Source organism: Syngnathus acus, chromosome 9 (assembly GCF_901709675.1).
Source record: "Syngnathus acus chromosome 9, fSynAcu1.2, whole genome shotgun sequence".
NCBI classification, from domain to species: Eukaryota; Metazoa; Chordata; class Actinopteri; order Syngnathiformes; family Syngnathidae; genus Syngnathus; species Syngnathus acus.
The window spans coordinates 15,127,001-15,141,834 of record NC_051094.1 but is presented as its reverse complement, the minus strand read 5'-3'; the positions used below and the strand labels follow the sequence as shown (position 1 = coordinate 15,141,834).

Below are 14,834 nucleotides of genomic sequence, written 5' to 3'. Positions count from 1 at the left end.
GACTCTTAATCTAAAACCTTCCACTTCTTCCCCCTGATGATCTGATGAGGCCATTAATCTTATCTAGCTGCTCAATGTAGGCTCTCCCTAACAATTTGGTTGCTTTCACATTACTTAAATTGGTGTTTCTGTAGATTTCTGAGTTCGTTTTGCTGTTGCAATTTTTTATTTTATCGTACATTACATTAGTAAAGATTAATGAGGCCATCCCAGAATCAGCAATGTAAGACGGCATTAATGCCAATGAGATGTACAAATGAGAGTCAGAGTCTTTCTTTCTCTTAACCCAGGTAGCCTTTCCATCATTTTAACAAAGTACAATATTTATTACAATATAAAACTTTGTCCCACTATTATTCGTATTCCACCCAAAGACGGCTTTCTGGCTTTCATGTTGTTTGCATCCCTATAACAAGTATAAATGTCCTTCCAGATAAAAGTAACAAATCAATAAGTAAACTAAAACATCTTTTTTTTTTTAAATATTGCTTTAAAAAATACATTTAAAAAACATAATAAATGGTACAATAGAATGATCGGTTTCTATGGCAAAAGACTTCTTAAGACATATTGACTCTTTTAATATAGTCTAGAGTGTGTCGGGCCCTACTCAAAAAAAAGATATACCGTAATTTTCGGACTATAAGTCGCGGTTTTTTTTCATAGTTTGGGTGGGGGGGCGACTTATACTCAGGAGCGATTTATATACATATATATGGTTTTTTTTCACTTTTTTGGGCATTTTATGGCTGGTGCGACTTATACTCCGGTGCGACTTATAGTCCGAAAATTACGGTACTTAGATCTCGTCCTTCCTTTTGGTCTACAGGTCATTCATCTATTCCACTCAGCCGGTTAAATGGTTAAGCGGTTAAATGATACCTAATTATTTGTATTATCTTGTCTGTTTGTTTGTCTGTTTGTTTGTTTGTTTGTTTGTTTGTTTGTTTGTTTTATTGCATGGCTTTATTATCCTAACTAATTATTTGAGAAAGTAAGCAACTAACATTACGTATATGCAATTACTTGGGCTTGTTTTATTCTCTAAGTAGCCACAGTCACAACATAGGTTCCTCTATGACCGGAACAATATAATAGTTTATAATATAGTTCATTCATTAAAATAACTCACTGTAGAAAATAACCAAGGTGATCAGAATAATGTTAGAGAAGCTTTAATGATAAACCAGTATTTGAAATGTAATAATTTGAAATTTGATCAGATAAAATAAAAAGGTAATCAGAAATTGCTATACAGTTGAAACAGTTCTACTCAGTGCCTTGAGTGGGCCAGTGTGCAGTGGCACTAAGTACCAGCACCAGGCTAAACCACACAGGCTATGGATATTTATAATATCCATCCATTTTCTGAACCTCCTCCTCACGAGGACCTTGGGTGTGGTGGAGCCTATCCAAGCTGATTTTGGGCAGTAGGAGGCGGGGGACCCCCTGAACTGCTTGCCTGCCAATCGCAGGATACACATAGACAAACAATCATTCACACTCACACCTAGGGGGAATTTGGAGTGGTCAATCAGCCTACTATACATGTTTTTGGTATGTGAGAGGAAACCGGAGTGCCTGGAGGAAACCCAGGCATGGGGATAACATGCAAACTTCATTCAGGAATATTTAAAATACTATGTTAAATAAAAAAAACATAAATTTTCTAGTGGTTGAAGTCATCCTAATCACATTTCTACTATGCTTCCCACCAGTTTTGAATACCTCATTGGCAGGCCAAAGAAATTCCCTTACCTATCACGCCACACACGAACGACCCCAAGAAGTGGCTATTGCAGTTTTGGGATTGGGGGCGCTGGTAAGATTTTTTTAAAGTCCCATTGATCGTCACACACACACCTGGGTGTGGTGAAATTTGTCCTCTGCATTTAACCCATCCCCGTGTGATTTTAATCCATCCCCTGGGGGAGAGGGGAGCAGTGAGCAGCAGCGGTGCCGCGCTCGGGAATCAGTTGGTGATCTAACCCCCCAATTCCAACCCTTAATGCTGAGTGCCAAGCAGGGAGGCAATGGGTCCCATTTTTATAGTCTTTGGTATGACCCGGCCGGGGTTTGAACCCACAACCTTCCAGTCTCAGGGCGGACACTCTACCACTTGGCCACTGAGCTGGAAATGGCCATCCTGTGTTTAATACTGGTATTACATCTTTCAATAGCTCACATTTTTATTTTTAGAAATTAATTGAGGGCCACTCTGAGTGGGGCAAGGGCCGTATGCGGCCCACGGGCCACCATTTATCCACCCCTGCGCTATTTCATCACCCCGGTCCGCTTTCTCTCCGCCCCCGTTGACTGACGTAGGAGCGGAGACTATTTAGTCCCACCTGCGAATTTCCTTGTCAGTCTCCCACAGCGCGTCCGCGGAACATGTTCGTGTCTGCTGGACTATCGTAAATTCACCGAAGAATGAATAGATTCCCAGTTGTAAGTTTTCTCCACTCTTTCTTGGGATAAGCGGCTTAAAGCCACTTTTACTCGACAGTATTGGAGCATATTTTGTTTAACATAGCGTGTCGTCAATGCTTGTACTGGCCGCCAGTCGGTCTGTATTCTCGAAAGAGAGGAATAAATATTTGTTTTTTCTCTGGCGCTACTCTTGAGTCTGACAGTTAAGATACCGGGAAGAGTTTTATAGTTTTTTCCCGATGATCGTGTCTAACTGTATAGTTATTTCAAATATGTGTGCTGGAAGGAGTTTAACACCTCCATGTCAAAATTTGCCCGTGAAGACATGTGAAATTCTTCACCGTAACTCGTTCAAGTTACCCTAATTTACTCCTCAAAAGTGATTTGATAGTTCCCACTTATGGTTTCTTGTGTGGCATTATGCACGGCATTTTGGTGATCACGCGTTATTTATAGGAATTTGTGAATTTTATGAATGCCACCCCACATAATTAGGTCCACTTCAACCTGTGAAAAATGATCTCCAAAATTTAGTAAAATACAGACTTTGAAAAGTTCTCCTCATTAAACGACAAGTGAGCGCCTGGCTTACATCCCAAAAAATCCATTTGGCATAATTTTGTTATTTGGGGCGGTTGAAGTGGGCATAAGTAGAAATTTTCGTGAAGTTGATCGGTTTTCTGATGTCAAGCACCATTAAGCTTTTGCTATGGATAGGATAACCCTTTATGTCCATAATATTAAAACTATTGGACACAGAATTTCTTTATGGAGATGAAAAGGCTGAATCTAAGGCTAATAAAATTCAAATTTTTAAAGCGATTAGTCTAATATTTTCAGGTTAAAGTTTGCGTGAGTAGAGAAGTGCACATGAACTTAAATGGAAAGTTTGCAGTTGTCATATGACGTGACAGGAGTACATGATAAATATCATGAAAGCGGGAGGGGGGAAAAAAGGCACCTTTCTCCAGCCCAATCTCGTGCCTCAGTAGGTACCAGATCTACTCGGGTGTTCGCTTCGGCTTGGGGGCCTGCGACTGTTGACTTATGGACTTATGATCGTTTTGATTTATCGTCATTGTGCACCAGCCAAAGCCAAACGGCCTACAATTGTAAACCTTCAGAGTTTCCCCTGTTGTGCAAGAAAAGTAATGCGTCACCATTGCAATTATTTCAGACCAGACCAGCTAAGGAGCTGTAAGTGGAAATGGAAGGTTGAACGGAATTCTTTTGTAAGCTTTTGCTTAAACTATCATTCAGCCTGGTGCTGCTAATCCTGTTTGCGCAATATATTAAAAACCAGGTCCTTCATTAAATCTCACTGGGTTAGTGGCGCCGTCGACCCACCATGATCCATGTTGTGTTGACACGAGCCATGTAATTTTCTGCTTTTTTTTGTACAAACTACAAAATCAAACCGAATATGAATAACATTGAACATTTTCTGTGCTGTCTAGTTCAGGCCATTCCTATTGGAAGGATTTAAGCTGACGCACAGCGCAGCTCATTGATTGGTCAATTAGTGGACAAATTGTAAAATGTTTAATATACCGTATTTTCCGCCCTAAAAGGCGCACCTAAAAACCTAAAATTTTCTCAAAAGCCGACAGTGCGCCTTATAGGCCAGTGCGCCTTATATATGGATCAACTGATGAATTTGTTGATCCATACTGGTTGTACACAGTGCTCTGCCAAAATGTTTCAGTACGTTTAGTACGACTAATAAATTACAAGGTCGCATCGCTTCCCAGCATTACGGCAACTGTAGTCAGGGGGCGTCACCGAATAGCTGTTGTACCCGCGAGGCTATTTCCTGTCAAAATAGGCGGCTCTGTTAATGTTTCGAGTAAATCTACGGATCGATATGGAAGGGAAACATAGGTAAGTAGTACCAATGCGTTAGATCGAACTTTAGTCAGTTCCGATCATTTTATAGGAGATCGTTTGAGAAACGCGATTGTTTACACTTTGCTGAGGCTCATGGGAGATTGCGAGGTGAGGCTCGTGAGACTTTGCGGATGGCTAATGCTATTGCGATAGCTGCTATACGTACCAGGCTATTTCATGTCAAAATAGGCTGCTCTGTTAATGTTTCGAGTAAATCTACGGATCGATATGGAAGGGAAACATAGGTAAGTAGTACAAATGCGTTGGATCGAACTTTAGTCAGTTCCGATCATTTTATAGGAGATCGTTTGAGAAACGCGATTGTTTACACTTTGCTGAGGCTCATGGGAGATTGCGAGGTGAGGCTCGTGAGACTTTGCGGATGGCTAATGCTATTGCGATAGCTGCTATACGTACCAGGCTATTTCATGTCAAAATAGGCTGCTCTGTTAATGTTTCGAGTAAATCTACGGATCGATATGGAAGGGAAACATAGGTAAGTAGTACAAATGCGTTGGATCGAACTTTAGTCAGTTCCGATCATTTTATAGGAGATCGTTTGAGAAACGCGATTGTTTACACTTTGCTGAGGCTCATGGGAGATTGCGAGGTGAGGCTCGTGAGACTTTGCGGATGGCTAATGCTATTGCGATAGCTGCTATACGTACCAGGCTATTTCATGTCAAAATAGGCTGCTCTGTTAATGTTTCGAGTAAATCTACGGATCGATATGGAAGGGAAACATAGGTAAGTAGTACAAATGCGTTGGATCGAACTTTAGTCAGTTCCGATCATTTTATAGGAGATCGTTTGAGAAACGCGATTGTTTACACTTTGCTGAGGCTCATGGGAGATTGCGAGGTGAGGCTCGTGAGACTTTGCGGATGGCTAATGCTATTGCGATAGCTGCTATACGTACCAGGCTATTTCATGTCAAAATAGGCTGCTCTGTTAATGTTTCGAGTAAATCTACGGATCGATATGGAAGGGAAACATAGGTAAGTAGTACCAATGCGTTAGATCGAACTTTAGTCAGTTCCGATCATTTTATAGGAGATCGTTTGAGAAACGCGATTGTTTACACTTTGCTGAGGCTCATGGGAGATTGCGAGGTGAGGCTCGTGAGACTTTGCGGATGGCTAATGCTATTGCGATAGCTGCTATACGTACCAGGCTATTTCATGTCAAAATAGGCTGCTCTGTTAATGTTTCGAGTAAATCTACGGATCGATATGGAAGGGAAACATAGGTAAGTAGTACCAATGCGTTGGATCGAACTTTAGTCAGTTCCGATCATTTTATAGGAGATCGTTTGAGAAACGCGATTGTTTACACTTTGCTGAGGCTCATGGGAGATTGCGAGGTGAGGCTCGTGAGACTTTGCGGATGGCTAATGCTATTGCGATAGCTGCTATACGTACCAGGCTATTTCATGTCAAAATAGGCTGCTCTGTTAATGTTTCGAGTAAATCTACGGATCGATATGGAAGGGAAACATAGGTAAGTAGTACCAATGCGTTGGATCGAACTTTAGTCAGTTCCGATCATTTTATAGGAGATCGTTTGAGAAACGCGATTGTTTACACTTTGCTGAGGCTCATGGGAGATTGCGAGGTGAGGCTCGTGAGACTTTGCGGATGGCTAATGCTATTGCGATAGCTGCTATACGTACCAGGCTATTCATGTCAAAATAGGCTGCTCTGTTAATGTTTCGAGTAAATCTACGGATCGATATGGAAGGGAAACATAGGTAAGTAGTACCAATGCGTTGGATCGAACTTTAGTCAGTTCCGATCATTTTATAGGAGATCGTTTGAGAAACGCGATTGTTTACACTTCGCTGAGGCTCGTGAGACTTTGCGGATGGCTAATGCTATTGCGATAGCTGCTATACGTACCAGGCTATTTCATGTCAAAATAGGCTGCTCTGTTAATGTTTCGAGTAAATCTACGGATCGATATGGAAGGGAAACATAGGTAAGTAGTACCAATGCGTTAGATCGAACTTTAGTCAGTTCTGATCATTTTATAGGAGATCGTTTGAGAAACGCGATTGTTTATAGAGGGCTCGTTGGTTATTGGCTAGTGGATGCATACCGCAACCCTAGTCAACCTCAGTTTGATGCAGTATAGCTTCTATTTTATGCGCCTTATAAGCCGGTGCGCCTTATATATGGACAAAGTTTTAAAATGGGCCGTTCATTGAAGGTGCGCCTTATAACCCGGTGCGCCTTTTAGGGCGGAAAATACGGTACTTGAAAAAAAGGCAAGTGGGTGGATTTTCTATTTTGTATTCAGCGTCAGTGAGTTTATGGGTGGCCTGACCCATGTAGTGCCACAGGACCACTTTTAATGTTGTTCCTTGTTTCAAACTATTTCAAAATTTGCAGTGTCAAATGTCCAAAGTTAAAAAGCTAAAGGCATGACTGAAAGGTAGCCTTACCTTAGCCTTTTGTGAGCCTCCCCTCACACTCCGTCAGTAAAGTAGTAACCTCAGCCTTTGCAATTACAAAATCACATATTGTCATACTGCGATGATTTTGTAAATGCATGACAATTTAATGACAGGAGGTAGACTGCCGCGCCAAGTCTAATTTAGCGTGTCTGTGACGCTGCGCTACGCCTCAACGTGTTGCAGCGTACTCTGCTGCATGCCATTTGCGCATCTAGACCCAAAGTAGATTTTAGATGAGCTAAAAGTAGTTCTAACTTGTGGCACAGGCGGTGTGATGTGATTTTGGTAGATTTAAATGAGACCCAGGCAGAGATATTCTGAGGTCTGTGGATGTGTGTGGTGCATGTATGGTCCTTGCCAAGCTCATTCACGGACACCAGCAAGTCAATTTCTGCTTCCACAATGTTAAGGACTGTGTGCACTTTAACTGCCCTAATTTTAATGAGGACCAAAGAAGCCGCTCAGATACGCCGGAAGTCGACTGAAGTCCATCCCACTTTTGCTGCTTCTCTCTTATGGGAATTGAAGGAAATCAAATGTTTCCAAAACAGACTCTAAATTGCCCCATAGGTGTATTTGTGAGTATGAATCATTGATTGTCAAGATGTGCCCTGGAAGGTGCTGGCGACTAACTTACGCCCTGACACCCAAGGTCAGCTGGAATTAGACGCTGGCTCACCCATGAGGATGTAAATATTTTCAGTCATCACTGTTGTTTATTTTACTTAAAATAATCTGAGGATTTAGTGGGACATTGAATGAACATAAAACGATACTGGGAGGCAACCAACCATATCCATTTCACTGGCTGAAGAGGTGTGTACTCTCTGTTTCTCCACAGGTCATTTCTGTTTTGATTGGTTTGTTTGCATCCACTGCCTCATTTCCTTGGGCTGACCTCGACTTGCCTATCAGGACCCAGCGGGAAGTCCGCTGCAGAGATGAGGAGTACCGCAGCGGCAACATCTGCTGCTTAAACTGCCCAGCTGGTAAGGCAAATGCAGGCTTAAGTGTCTTAGCCCATTGACACCGTAAACTTGGCTCTCACAAATAAGAAGTCGCAATTGGGATTGTTGACTCTTTTGTTTATGGGACAAATTTGAGGTTGATGCATCTTTTAAATGGTGACAGCTTTGTGCCTGTTTCAGGTACCCATCGGAAGTCGGCCTGCACTACGCCAGGTGAAAAGGGGCAGTGCGAGGAATGTGAAGATGGAACACACACTCAGCATGCCAATCACCTCACACAATGTATCCCATGCACCCTGTGTCATTCAGGTATATCTGCTTGGTGAACTGACAGAGAAGAATGATGAGGATAAATTCCACGACACGAGGTCTTTTTTTTATTATTATTTTGTGGTTTCAGATCAGGTGATTTTCCGGCCTTGCAGTCACACCCAAGACGCTGAATGTCACTGCAAAGCAGGACTATTCTGTGACCCTGACCAAGCATGTGAGACGTGCATAAAGTGTTCAAGGTGAAGATGTACACTTTCCTCATTCATATCGGATAAAATGTGTTTCTTTCTTTGCTTCAAGTGTTATTTGCCTGCCTCTCTCTGAATTAGGTGCGAGAAGGATGAAGAGGTTGTTCGTAACTGCACTGCTACCTCCAACACGGAGTGCAAGAAAATACCAACGCAGTCAAACTCTTCCTCAGGTATCGTGGAAGGTAAAAGTTTGATTGCCTTTCTGAATGCAACAAACTTGCTGTACGTATTAGGTCTAAAATGTACAGAAGCGGATTAGAGCCACTGAAGGAAGAAAGAGGTTGGCAGGATTCTCACTTTTAATTTTAGAATTCTGACTTTTAAAGTGAGGGTTCTGAGATTAAATCTACTCATTTAATTCTAAGATCAAGTAAAAATAAAAAAACTCACTTTAAAGAATGTAGTTGAATCCTGCCTTTTTAAACAAGAATCCTGCCAACCTTTTTTTTCTCTTCACTGGCATTAATCCTCCTCCTTGAAAATGTCAGCTTTTGCATGTTTGAAATAGTTTTAATATACATAATGACTGATTTGAATATATATATATATATATATATATATATATATATATATATATATATATATATATATATATATATATATATATATATATATATATATATATATATATATATATATAAAAATAACCTTGTATCAGTATCCATTTACCATGGTGCTAATGTTGTCCTCTTTTTCCCCTCCCGCAGCCATTGCCATAATTGTAAGTGTGTTGGTCGTGTTAGGAATTGTCGGTGCACTCATTTTCTGCTGTATGAAGAAACGAGCAAGAGGTAGATGCAACACAAAATAAGTTTCTTAAACAAATGGGTGCTCTACTTATCTTGGGTTCCAAATTTGGTTTTGATTTGAATTAAACTTGCATCTTCTCTTTAGGTTCTGTTGGAAATGAGTCGAAAGTAGAGGTAAGTTTCATGTCAGCATTAAGTAAGAGTAAGAAAATACATTTCCACAAGGATATGAAGCAGGTGTGTTGAAATGTGTTCTTAAACTACAGCTGCACGTGCAAGAGGGGAGAAATGAACAAACCCAAAGGGGATGCTCTGGTCTCATCTTTGCTCAGTCACTGGTGAGAGTTCAAAGCGCATCCGCTACGGTGGATGAGTGTCAAGCGCTGTGTGAAAGCCGCAACAGCTCTGCCAGCAGCTCCCAACAAAATCTAACCAGCCTGCCCCCTGCCCTTGCCACCCTTGCCGCCCCTGCCCAACGAGCCTATCAGCCCGATTTGAGGGTGAGAGCAGACCTGCTTCGTTTAAACTTCTTGCCATTTCTCTTTGCCTCTCACCTCTTCATGCCTTCTTGTTCTTCCACCTTTTTCACAGGCCTCTACGTTTTTATTTTAATGTTGGGTTTTCAGAGGTTAAAAAGGTAACTTTTTTTTCCAGTTCAGAGAGAATGAGATTGAAATATTGTAGTGTGAAACTTTCCATCACATCCATTTTATGTTGCACTTATTGTCGTTAGGGTCTTATTGTAGAGTGTGAATAGAATGGAATGTCTTTAATGACATTGTACAACAGGTATACAACTAAGTTGGGATTGTTGGTGAGTTGCTTTCCATCTAGGTTGTAGTTCCAGTAGCGGCAGCAACAGGCAGGTAGACTGACGCTGTATATGGAATTGCACAAGATATTATACATATTAAGCATTTTAGCATATTGAATATTGTATTGCACACGTTATCATGTCATATCGGACTGCATATATAATTTTCAAGGAGTGCATATGTAATAAGCGGCACATTGGGGGTACAAGGTTTAGTGAATTGCAGAATGGATGGTAACAGAAGTGCGTTGGCAGTTTTTACTTTCGGTTTATTTGGTTGATTGATTTTTTTTGCTGTTGTTCAGAGCATTTATGGAAGCTGACTGTGATGAGAACCTAAACCTTTGGTTTGCACTTAGTAATGACAAAAAAAGTCATGTCGAGATTATTCACACACTCGCAACGTATTTAGTTCACAGGGAATTGGGTCTCTTTTAGCTGGACATGACGTGGCAAGAGTCGAAAACATTGCATTGCAGCATTTCTATTATTCATACATACTGCGAACAAAATGTGGTTGATTAGAATGGTACAAAAGATAATTTCCTCAAAATTGTCCGTTATGACCGCAGAAGTGTACATATACTAGTAATTTAAAAAAAAGAAAAGAAAAAGTTTTTAATCTAATGTCACAATAGATTATTTTGACACATTCTTTTAAATGTACCATCAAAATATAATCATTCATTCCCTTCAACAAATTGTGTGTTTTTTGTGTGTGTGTGTGATCTGCCAGAGGATCGTTGTGACGTCAAAGTGCTTACAATTTGGCATTGTCTAAGTCGTGTGCATTAGCCCTTTGAGTGTTTAGAGTTAAGTGATCCTTTTCTCTTTATTTGGCACAAATCGTTTAACTCGTTCAAGAAACCATATTGAAGAGTGGAGTATTTAATATAACAATTTGATCTGTCTCGCTGATTATTCTACATTATTTCAGGTGGTTTTGACTGAATTGCTTGACAGAAAAAGTCAGGGGTACTGGCTGTTCAAGCTAAATTGGTCAAGTTTCAAGTTTTGGTGGGTGACCAACCTCCATTTTGCAATTTTTAAAATCTTAATAGCTGTAACGGGTTTTGCACATTTGTCTGTAATGGCAATGGCCTGAGTTGTTAGTGCTGCTGAAAAACTGATGAGTCACCGGCAGCTGCCAAATAACAGGAAAAGGGCGTGTTAATCACAACATTGCTTGTTACTTGACAGCAAACATTTTTTAACCTGCTTGGAAAATGAATGCGTTCGTGTTTTATGGCTGTGATGTAATAATATACTGTAAATGATTTATTGATGAATTGACTGCCTTGTGTCGTTGTTTAGGAGGATGAGCCTTTTCCCGAACTGATTCCTGTAAATGGTAAGTCTTTGCAATTAATTTGTGTTATTCAATTACTGTTGTTACTTAATGTCAGGAAAGCTGTTGTTCAACTTGATTAGTCTTACCCAGCAGAAACTCTCATTGTGCCGACAAGCTGGCCAATGATCTTGATCAGGTATCTGACTAAGTTCAGCGGAATCTTTTTTTTTTTTTTTCTTTTTCAAGAGCAACACAAAATTAAACATGTAGTAACAAATGTGCAACATAATATACCCCATGAATATCATAAAACAACTTGTTTAATTTTATCCTTTGGCTCAATAAGAAAGTACATTATCAAAATATAAACATATACCGTAATTCCCCGACTATAAGCTGGACCTGAATATTAGCGACACCAGCTAATATTAGGGGGGGAATCCTGTTTTGTTCATATATAAGCTGTTCTCGACCATAAGCCGCAGGTGTTTTAAATGAAATGTCCTCATTTCCATTACCTGTATTACCAAGACAAATCCTCTTACAATATCATAAAAATAATGAAAACCCCTTGCATAAGCTGTACCGGACTATAAACCGCAGGGTTCAAAGCTTGTGCCACTATTAGTCCAGATGTTACGGTACTAAATAATGATATTTAAATGGTTAATTGCATTAAAATAATTGCAATTATTTATTTCTAATTTGTCAGGACTTGAGTTGTCGTGGGTGTGTGTTGGAGGCATGATTTTTCATGCAGTACTTGACAAGAAATGACTCCAGCTAGTTAGTAGTATCTGAAGACATGCCACATGGGCCAAGACTAGCTTCTGATTCATTATACAGAAAATAAATCCCACATGAGCAGTGATTGGGAAGTTCTAAATTGCAGCATATCATTAAGTCTTATCATTTGAGTGTAGTTAAGGTATGTATTCCTTTCATGATCATTTTCTTTCATAAAACGCTCAAAATTTGAGAAAACAGTCTTTAATTCAGACCTGCCAAACCAGTAGCGGGTGATCAAATGTATTGCCTTGCGTTCTCTAAAATAGACAGTTAATTTGGATATTGTGAAGATAATCTGTTTATGATGTGACAAAAAGCTTTGTACTGTTTTGTTTGCAGGTGTAGACTCTCTCAGGAAGTGTTTCGAGTATTTTGAGGAAGTGGATATCGACTTCTACAATAGGTTCTTCCGTCAACTTGACCTACACGGCAATGTGATCAGAAGCAAAGATCAACTTCCCTACGAAGACAGGATTCACGAGTTACTGAACGTTTGGGTTGAGAAGGAGGGCAAAGACGCAAGTTTAAATGACCTGCTAAAAGCATTGCTTAAGTTTGATCAAAGACGAACAGCTGAGACAATCAAGGAAAAAGCCCTGGAAAATGGTCATTATGTTTTAGCAAGCAAGTCATTTTAACTTGTTTGAAGTTACTCCGCATCCGTCTGATTGTATTATATTAGATGTGATGTATAGTTTTGTGCACTTGACTGCATTGTAACTGAAGTTGTATGTCTTGTAAGCCTTTGAAGACATGCACAGGTATAGTTATCCTGTACAGTACTGATTGGCACTGCAGTCTTTTCTGCTGGTTTGATCACACTGAGCAACAGAACAAATATGCGTGGAGTGGCGTGAATGCATTTCAGCTGCAACTTGTACTCAAATGTCTGTTGAAAGTTTTTCAATGAACTATCACAAGTATTTTGTTCATTTTGTATCATGACTGTGACATTGACTTTTAGATGCCTCAACTTTTGGGGCCAGTCAAATGAACACGTGGTCACTGGATTAAGTTGCAAGAGGGAATTTTTTTTAAATGTCCTTTCTTGTGAGTTTTATGGGAAGTGGACAAAGTTTTACAATGGCTTTTGTCTCATAAAACCTTGGCTTCAATTACTGCTAGTGATGGACAAAGGTGAAATTACATGTATGCATCATGGCCGTTTCACCGAATTGTGTCCGTTACTCCAGTCACCTGAAACACACCTGATTGATCAAGTTTTGCGAATGCCCGATAATGAATCTGGTGATTTGTATCGATGTGTTGCAGTCTTGAGGACCCGACTTCAAAATTCCACAAGCAAAGAATGTGGCTTGCTTTTTGGTCAGTATTTTGACTTTGAATATGAAATGTTGCCTATTTTAACTTGTTCGTTGAGTTTAGAGCACATATTCATACTCAATGGATGAAGGAGGGAAGTTTCTCAATGGGCACTGTGAAGACTTTTGTGAAGCTGCTTTATGTAGTTTTTTTGAAGGTGTGTTAATGACTAACCCTTTCCTACAATTGTTAAATGTTTTTAAGGGCTTTCAGTGTCAGGATAAAATGTTAAGTTATATCATGCTGCTATGTATGTTGTACGTACAATATCTCTCGGACAGTCGTACTCTCCGAGTGACCGCCGCCGATGATGATGATCTCTAGAGTTTGATGAAATTGCACATTTAAAGTTATTCTATTTATGCAAAGTCCAGACTCGGTGTTAGCTTCATTTTAAAATATTGTTTGAAGCTTTTGAAATAGTTCTCCATTATTGGATTGTAATTGTTTCATATTTATAACTCTCTTGTTTTATTTTCAAGAGCTGTTGTTGAAATGGGCCAATGTGTTTGGCTCAATAAAGATGTTTATAACTCTCTTGTTTTATTTTCAAGAGCTGTTGTTGAAATGGGCCAATGTGTTTGGCTCAATAAAGATGTTTATAAAATTGTACAATAGACTGATTTTTTTTTTTTTTTTTTTTTAGAGCTCGGAAATCACCACAAAAAAAATTAACTTGCTTTCTGAATATGACTAATTGTGTCAATAGATATATTGGATATTTGATCTTTGGCTTTAGGTACTGTTTTGTTTTCTGATCATACCGATAATTATTAACTGGGGTGTGCCTTAAAAATGAATCTTTAACCAAGTGACTCAACCGGGGTTGGGCATATTGTTCTTCTCCCTGTGCAGCACTCCCTTGACAGGGCTCGTGCTTATTTGTTAAACGGGTCTTTTGGTATTTCCCTTGATGTAAGCATTGGTTTATGGGCATGTATAACGATGACTAACTGATTGACTATGTCTCAAGTACGCAAATGTTTTGTTTTTCAAGCATTTACCTGAAATACATTAATTTTCTTTTTCCAATAAAATATGTGCCAATTACACAGATTCTCCTATTTCTCAAATTTATTGACTTTTTTTTTTATGAATATCCCTCTATAACAGACATAAGAATCTGAAGTTACTTTTCACTTGCTCATCTTCCACATGAAAATATTGGAATTTGACTTAACAGACTAAAGTTTATAGTTCAAAATTTATAGTAGATAGCCAACTGTACTGTTTTGCATTAATGCAAAATGTATGGCAAGTACTGTGGCTGGTGTATTTTTCTTCGTCCAATGTAAAATTAATTATTTTGAGTAATTTAATTGAATTCACCCATCAATATATCAAGAAAGTTGTTGCTCCAATTTGACTACTTGATACAGCTTCTAATAACCCATATTGGCCAATAGCCAAATAAACAGCAAGTACAGTATCTTTTCATAAAACAGAATTGAAGATTTTTGTAAATTAGGATACCCAATCTTTCTCTGCATTACAAAACACCAAATGTTGTGCACCAATTATGTTTATTCAAGTTCCTGAAAAAGAAACCTGACCTTGTGCACTTTGATTTACTGCGCTAAATGTTTTCAAATTAGGCCCTGTCA

The 14,834-nt window shown here is 39.4% G+C and overlaps 1 protein-coding gene across 6 annotated transcripts; it reads left to right on the top strand.

The window, feature by feature from the left end:
- Window positions 1–2,322: 2,322 nt before the first annotated feature.
- Window positions 2,323–14,282, top strand: hdr (hematopoietic death receptor). Of its 6 annotated transcripts, none has more exons than XM_037258888.1 (10): window positions 2,323–2,448; window positions 7,614–7,761; window positions 7,921–8,049; window positions 8,141–8,252; window positions 8,343–8,434; window positions 8,972–9,055; window positions 9,159–9,187; window positions 9,280–9,513; window positions 11,142–11,178; window positions 12,247–14,282. In XM_037258888.1, exons 1-10 carry the CDS (start codon window positions 2,431–2,433, stop codon window positions 12,543–12,545), a joined length of 1,182 nt encoding a protein of 393 aa, XP_037114783.1. In that variant the 5' UTR covers window positions 2,323–2,430; the 3' UTR covers window positions 12,546–14,282. The 6 variants fall into 6 exon arrangements, with proteins under 6 accessions (XP_037114783.1, XP_037114786.1, XP_037114784.1 ...); XM_037258891.1 differs by having other exon boundaries at window positions 8,343–8,446; window positions 9,292–9,351; XM_037258889.1 differs by having other exon boundaries at window positions 8,343–8,446; window positions 9,292–9,513.
- Window positions 14,283–14,834: the final 552 nt, after the last annotated feature.

Coding starts and splice junctions, on each gene's coding strand:
- hdr (XM_037258887.1), top strand. Junction 7,762..7,920: donor CTGCTTAAACTGCCCAGCTG/GTAAGGCAAATG, acceptor TGCCTGTTTCAG/GTACCCATCGGAAGTCGGCC. Junction 8,447..8,971: donor TTCCTCAGGTATCGTGGAAG/GTAAAAGTTTGA, acceptor CCCCTCCCGCAG/CCATTGCCATAATTGTAAGT.